Genomic DNA, 7767 nt, shown 5'->3' with positions numbered 1-7767 from the left:
TTCCCCTTACTAGGGAAAAAAGATTTAGACTGAGTGAGTGAACTCGTGTTCAGCCCAGTTGTCTTTATACCGCCAAGGATTTGTTCCATGAAATCATTTGCAACTGGCTTGTTTTTTCAGTCCCAGCGGTTGGGGCCACCAACTGCAGTTTCTTGAATGGCCACTTGAGGCCGACTCCAAAAGAAAGTCAATTCCCAAAGACTAAATTTCAAAATGTTCGGCCATACAGCAGGGAAAAAAATGCCCACAGGTAGTATAAAAAATGTCTTTGGTCTCTTCAAACAAAAAAAAAAAAATTACTAACACATTTCAAACCGGTGATTAATTCTTTCCCTCTTCAGAGGTATTTACTTAGTACTTAGTTCCTCCTACGCCGAGCGGCGCATCGGGCAGCTAGTGATCTCCATCGATGTCGGTCAGCAGCGACTGCTTCAGCTTCGTCCCAGGCAATGTCGACAGTTCTCAGATCGTCCATAAATGTTCGACGCCATGTGATCTTTGGTCGGCCTTGCTTTCGCTTGCCAGTGCGTGGACGCCATGTCATGGCAATCTTAGCTCGGCGATGAGGGGGTAGGCGTAAAATATGTCCCGCAAAGCGAAAGCGCCTTTCTGCAACAACATCGGCTAATGGGCGGGTGCCTGCTCTTCGTAGGACCTCCTCATTTGTTATTCGGTCCCGGTAGGAAATTCTCAGGATTCGCCGCAAGCCACGTTGTTGAAGCACGTTCAGGTGTTGAATAATTGCACTTGTTGAGTGCCAGGTTTCACTAGCGTAACGTGCAGTAGGGAAGACTATAGAGTTCAGTAGTCTGATCTTGACCCTTACATTCAGGGAGGTCGAGTTCCAAATAGGTTGGAGACGTCGCAGGACACCAACTGCCTTCCCTACTCTGGCGTCGACATCCCGATCAGAGACCCCGTCATTCGAGATGATGCTGCCAAGATATGTAAAATTCTCCACCTCTTCAGCACGTTGTTGGTTGATCATGACAGGAATGCGGGCACGTGCATAGCCAACTCGGAGTACCTTGGTTTTTTTGGCACTGATTCTTAATCCAACTTTCGTTGCCTCCCTCTGCAGGGCCGCGGTCAACTTTTGGAGGTCTTCCTGAGTCGAGCCCAGCAGGGCGATGTCATCTGCGAAGTCCAAGTCAGTGAGATTACGCGCTTCGTGCCAGGGCACACCGATGCCAGCTTGGTCAACTGATCGTCGCATGATGAAGTCAATTACCAACAGGAAGAGGAAAGGGGATAGCACGCATCCTTGTCGGACGCCAGTATTGATCTTGAAGAAGGCTGTGCAGCCGTCATCCGTCCGGACGCAGCAACGGGAGTTGGAGTAGAGACAACGAAAGGCATCTACAAACTGCTGAGGGACTCCATAGTGGCGTAGGATAGCCCATAGAGTCGGCCGGTAGACGCTGTCAAAAGCCTTCTCGAAGTCAATGAAATTAATAGAAATCTTCTTTTGGTATTCCAATGTTTGTTCAATGATCATGCGGAGGGTGAAGATTTGCTCGACGCATGACCGGCCACTCCGAAACCCAGCCTGCTCTTCTCGCAATCGTTCGTTCACAGCGTGTCGTAGCCGATTCAAAAGAGCGAGGCAAAACACTTTCCTGGGTACCGACAGCAACGTGATGCCCCGCCAGTTGTTACAGTCACCCAAATCACCTTTTTTTGGAAGTTTGATAATGGTGCCTTTTGTCCAATCATCGGGTACATGTGATGTTGACCAGCAGGCGTTTAGGAGTCTTGTAAGGGCGGCTTCAAGATGGGGTCCACCATACTTCAGCATTTCGGCGAGGATTTCGTCCAGGCCTGCGGCCTTTCCACTCTTGAGGAGTCGGATCGCTGTCTTGACTTCAGTGATGCTGATTTGTCCGATATCGACAGGAAGAAGATCCATGGAAGGTGCCAGGTTTTCGGCCTCGAACCGTTGGGGTGGCTCAGGTTGGTTCAGAGTATCGCGGAAGTGTTCGACCCATCGTTGTTCTTGTTCAGCTGCAGTAAGAAGGACACGTCCATTTTTGTCTCGGATTGGAACACCGCGGCCACCACGAGCCCCAGTTAGATCTCGTACAATGCGATATAAGGTTCGGGTATCGTTCCGATCGGCTGCTTCTTGGGCTTCGATGCCTTTAGCTTTGATCCATTCACGCTTGTCACGCCGGCAGCTGCGTTTGACCTGTCGGGCAAGGTCTTGGTAGGTGGCCATGGCCCTCTCACGCTGGTCTGCAGAAGCATGTGGGTCAAAGGCCACCTGGTCCCGAACTGACTTTGCCAAGCGACGTTGATCTATAAGTTCCCATGAACGGTCGGAGATCCAGCGCTCCTTAAAGCCGCCCCGTCGGCGACCAATCTTCGATTCTGCTGCACCGACCACAGCCTCTTTTAGCTCATCCCAGAGAGTATCTGGATTTTTGTTGTTATTTCCTTCCGCAGCAAGGAGCTGGAAGCGGTTTCTCAATTCGAGTTGAACTCCCTGATTCAGTCGATACTGAGATTCACTTGCTGTTTCCGTAGCAATTGGAGTTTTTACAGGGTGGGGTTGCTAGCCCCACGCCCAGCCCTCCTCCTTTCTCATCCGGGCTTGGGACCGGCAATGGCAGAGTCTTCAGAGGTTTCTGTCATATTTCAGGCCTGAACAAAATGAATGGGTGTGCATCAGAATGTAGTGATAACCTCCCATGTACCCTTAATGGCGAGTACGCTGCCTTACTAGTTCCCTTAGAAAAACCTGCAGCCCATTTTAGTGGTTGTCAAACCACGTCTTTATTGATTTTACATTAAGGTGTCAAAACACACCATTGAGAATTCAAGGAGGTTGTCAAATTTCAGTTTTATCATTTAAAATTTTAACTGATAAACTGTCTATGGTATCTTCTAATTGGCAAATACCAGCTGTACACATTTACACAACAAAAAATGAAAACCTGTCACTGTAAACGTGTGTGTGCAGAGCTGTGGGACGCAGTCACGGGCCTGGGTCCAGTGACGAAGATCATCTACAGCACTGTCACTAAAAGAGTCCAGAAACAAACTAAAAACCTCTACCCTGCTCCGTTCCAGATTATTGAGGTAAAGAGTACACTTATGGGTGAAGATAAACACATTAGCGCATGATGTTGCTGCTGAGTGTCTCATGCTGTCTTATTTTAATGTGCAGTGTGTTAAAACTGGCATAGAGCACGGCAGTAACGCAGGTTATTTGGCTGAAGCTCAGGTGAGTTGGACTAACAGAATTTTTTTTTTTTTTCTCAGTCAGATGGATTTTTAAAAAAAATCCTCCTGGCCTTTTGGTAGATGTCATACATGTGCTGCATTTTGACCATTGTGACCTTTTGTGTTTTGCTGGGTGTTTTTTCTGTTTTGTTTTTTCACTCTGTAGTTAGTGTTGGGAAAAGAGCAGAGTTTGGGTTACAACAGGAACCTTCCTCATTCATCAAATGATGAATGTGGAGTGACAGACTCCTCTCACTAATGCCATAAGTATGTGCATAAAGCCCCATCACCAATGAACACCTTAGGCCTAAACGAGTCATGCCAAGAGCTTTGACAAAATGGCATTAATTGATGTCCCGGGAATGAGAATGGGCTGCTTAACAGTTTAGGCTTGTGGGTTTCATTGATGACTCTATAATCAAGTTTTTGGATTTGTTGTTGTTAAAGAGACTAATTGTATTTGTTAAATTCTTGTTGCTTTTAACCCTTCATAGAGCTTTGGTAAGTTGGTGATGACTTCTGAATCCAAAGCTTTGATTGGACTTCACAATGGTCGTTTGTTGTGTAAGAAGAACCGATTTGGTCCCCCAGAAAAGGAAGTAAAGTAAGAACTGTAAACAGGGGTGATTTATGTTGCCATATACATTTGCTGTCTATATACAGTTGCCTCAGCGATAGTAGTAAGACACCTGTACAAAATGTTTGCAACAGAAAGCTGGCCATTCTGGGTGCAGGGCTAATGGGAGCAGGTATAGCACAGGTATCTGTAGATAAAGGCCTCACCAGCATCCTAAAGGACACCACAGAGGATGCCATCAGCAAAGGATATGAAAAGGTTTATAAAAGGTAATATAAACGCATTCTATACTATTTATTTATTTATTTATTTATTTTATTGAAAAATAAAAGTGGCTTTACAGTTTGAAGTATTTTTGTTTGTTCGGGGGTTTTTTTTTTTCTCCTCAAAATGTTCTTGATCTTCAGTTTCGACACCAGGGTGAAGAAGAAAGCCATGATATCATTTGAGCGTGACGCCATTATGTCTAATCTGTCGATTCAGACGGATTACTCTGGTTTTGAGTCTGCTGACATGGTGATAGAGGCTGTGTTTGAAGACCTCAACATTAAACATAAAGTCCTCAAGGAGGTGGAGGCAGTGAGTGCAGTTTTGCTTGAACTACTCTGTCTTTAACTGTTTTAGTTAGAGGTGGTTAAATTGGCATTGAAAATGTATTACAATAAATGGGCATCTAAGAACTTCTAAATTACTTTGAGCAAGAACTGGTGCAGAACTAACCTGTTTGGAGAAATCTCGCCTTAATTTAGGTTTTAACTTGAGAAAATTCTCAGGCCAACCCAAAGTAACTGTTAAAGAACTTAGTGGGATTGATGTAGATGAGGCTTTCCTTTTCTTGTTTGGAGTTTCAATCATTTTTGAGAAGCTTTTGGTTGCATGCAGGTAGTATTATGTCATTATTATTCTAGCATAGCTATATTAGCTGTTTAACAGTTATTTTCTGTCTAAGACTTATTTGCATTACTAAGTAATCACTGGCATGTGGAATGTGAATTCACTAGCTGACTATGGCTATCTTGGCTGCTACTGCTACTTTCCAGAATAATGTCCAGATAGCTAAAGTTATAAGGAAATGTACTCTTCCCCCTCCCGCCCAGGTTACCCCACCACACTGCATATTTGCGACCAACACCTCAGCTCTACCCGTCAGAGACATCGCTGCTGCCAGCAAACGCCCTGAAAAAGTCAGAAATGCTCCAAACTTTTACTTTCAACATATCTTCAGTGTTACAGTAATTTAAAAAAAATGTAATGTTGATTCATGCTTGCACAGTTGAGTTCTACCTTAATTTTCACTTGACTTTCTTGGTGATTATTATCGTGGCTTTAAAATAATGGCTTCTCAACATATTATTAAGAATCTTTATTTCCTGTGTGATGTTTGACCAATTTGCATATGTGCCTGTGCAGGTGATTGGCATACACTATTTCTCCCCAGTGGACAAGATGCAACTGGTGGAGATTGTCACCACAGATAAGACATCTAAGGACACGCTGGCTGCTGCTGTCAGCGTGGCCCTGAAACAGGGAAAGATTGTCGTCACTGTCAAGGTGATGGCAACTCTGAAAGTGTTCTTCAGTCAGTATTTCAGCCTATGTGAATCTTATTTTCATCTTAGTCATTTTGCTCGTTGTTCTATTATATCTTGGTGCATGTCTCCATCTTGTGTTGCTCTCTTTCTGCCTCGAAACCCACTGAACTACAGGATGGTCCGGGCTTTTACACCACGCGCTGCATGGGTTGCTTGCTTATGGAGTCTCTGAGACTTCTTCAGGTAATCAAAGACTTGGAGAAATAATAGTGTTGCCAATTTTTCCCTGCTAAAGAAATGGTTGAGCATCAGGTCCCAGTAATTATTTAAAGCATTTATTTTTATCTTTTTACATTTGCTTTAAAATAACCCACATTTTGTTCCACAGGAAGGTGTGACCGCAACAAAAAGCGATTTCCTGGCAACAAGCTTTGGTTTTAATGTCGGACCTTTCGCAGTCACTGATGAAGTCGGTGTTGACATAGGATTACATATTTCAGAGGTAATCTTTCACTTACTTTGTTGATTTAGATTTTTGGGACAGATGGGATTTTGTATTCTGTGTTTATTGTTGGATTTAGATGCTGTGCAAAGCCTTCGGTTCCCGTTATGAAGGAGGAAGCCTGGAGATTGTCAAGACCATGTTGGAAAAAGGCCTCAAAGGTTAAAACATTTCACATTAAAATAGGGGCATTATCACTCACTACTAATTTGTCACGCACTCATGCCTAAGTATTGGAATTGATGAGAATTTAGCGATTCCGATTGCATTAGTGATATTACTGATTTTTACTATTTGATTTGATTCTTTTATGGATTTTCATTCTGTTCTCTGACTTCGCTTTGAGACTCATCACCACCTTAAAGCAGCATATCAAAGACATTAAATTTTTTTAAATGAATTGCATTTTGAGTGGTCAAATGTAAAGTCAGACATCGTCTACCTACATCAGTTTTACATTCAGAAAAGTCAAATGGACTCTACCATGAACTCCTAAGAAGAAAGAGAGGTTACAATGGACACATTTGTTAACTGCTGATAAAAGTGATGTTTGTGTTCTGCCTTAGCTAAGGAGATGATGCTGAAGTGTGTTCCAATTTATGACTTCTTGGGCTGGAGCCTATCCCAGCTGTCTTAGGGCAGACTTAGTTTAAATATTAAGGGTTAAGAATATCATTGAGATGAATTTTTCTATAACAGGAACTGTTACCCTAAAATGGTGACTTTAATATAATCAAAAATGGATTTATCTTGCTACCTGATTTCTAAAATCTAACCCTGTAAGGGCACAGGTTTCTAAGACTGAGGAACACGTTTGAGGATCAGCTTACCATTCACACAAACACGATTCTAATGCTTTATTTTTAAATTATAGGTTGTAAATCTGGAAAAGGATTCTTTCTCTATGGAAAGACTAAGAGTGTGAATCCTGAAGTAGAAGAAATTCTCAAGAACCATCAAGTGACTGCTCCCTCTGCAATGTAAGAAAACAGCCTCTCGTCTGATCTACTAATTGCCCTGTTCTGATCTGTCTCTCTGAAGTTATGTGTTTGCTGCAGTTCTTCAGAATACGACATGCAGTACCGGCTGCTGTCTCGCTGCATAAACGAGTCGTTAATGTGTCTCCAGGAGGGAATAATACAAAGCCCTCTAGAAGGAGACATTGGAGCAGTGTTTGGATATGGGTTTCCTCCCATGCACGGTGGTATGTCTCCAACATTTGTATACTTTTGAACTAGATATTTATATTAGTAAACTGATGGTTATCGATTGTGTTGGTGCTAATCGACCTTTTGTTATTCCTACATTTATCAGGTCCGTTCAGATTTGTTGACACATTTGGTGCAGAGCGCCTTGTGAGCCTCATGAAACGTTTTGAGGATGTTTATGGAAACCAGTTTACACCCTGCCAGCTTCTACTAGACCACACCAAAGACCCCAGCAAAAGGTTTTACCAATCATCCCCCTCCCTGCTTCAATACTAAAAACAACTTAGCGTTTTGAGAGAGGGACTAGTAGTCCCCCCTTTGGTATGTCTGAACTGTTAGAGCAGCAAATATGTCTTCTAAGATCAAACTAAAGGAATCAACCTAAAATAATCCAAGGAAAGATTTCAGAATAAGGTAACAGCTCATTTATGAAACTAAGCTGCTATTAAAAAATAATTGTATAACTATAAACAACATTTCTAGGAGACCAAATGGTCTATTATAACTATCTACCAGCTTTACAGATTTCCGCTTACATCATTTATATAATCAGAAAGTGATACTTTCATGTATTATGTGTTATGGCTCAAGTGGGTGTGACCACCAAACTTTTTCTTTTCATCTTTTTGGGGTGTTTTCTTTCTTTTAATTTATTTATATTTTTTTATACAAATTGTGGTAATGTGTCCAACCTCCCCTGACCTATGCTAAATTAGCCATAAC

At 42.6% G+C, this 7767-nt stretch overlaps 1 protein-coding gene across 1 annotated transcript in view; it reads left to right on the top strand.

Moving 5' to 3' along the window:
* Positions 1-7397, top strand: part of hadhaa (hydroxyacyl-CoA dehydrogenase trifunctional multienzyme complex subunit alpha a) — a gene marked incomplete at its 5' end in the record, with an annotated part of 10472 nt that extends 3075 nt beyond the window's left edge. Inside the window, 14 exon segments of the mRNA XM_080883418.1 lie at positions 14-33; positions 2963-3081; positions 3170-3226; positions 3720-3829; positions 3937-4071; positions 4210-4381; positions 4900-4986; positions 5213-5353; positions 5509-5577; positions 5723-5836; positions 5916-5997; positions 6711-6816; positions 6895-7040; positions 7151-7397. Coding sequence (XP_080739544.1) covers positions 14-33; positions 2963-3081; positions 3170-3226; positions 3720-3829; positions 3937-4071; positions 4210-4381; positions 4900-4986; positions 5213-5353; positions 5509-5577; positions 5723-5836; positions 5916-5997; positions 6711-6816; positions 6895-7040; positions 7151-7320 — 1528 coding nt within the window. The 3' untranslated portion in view covers positions 7321-7397.
* Between the last annotated feature and the right edge of the window lie 370 nt (positions 7398-7767).

The sequence above is a fragment of the Rhamphochromis sp. 'chilingali' genome (genome assembly GCF_963969265.1).
Source record: "Rhamphochromis sp. 'chilingali' genome assembly, chromosome: 5".
Taxonomy (NCBI): Eukaryota; Metazoa; Chordata; class Actinopteri; order Cichliformes; family Cichlidae; genus Rhamphochromis; species Rhamphochromis sp. 'chilingali'.
The sequence above is the reverse complement of the archived record's forward strand: the minus strand, read 5'-3'. Positions and strand labels throughout refer to the sequence as shown.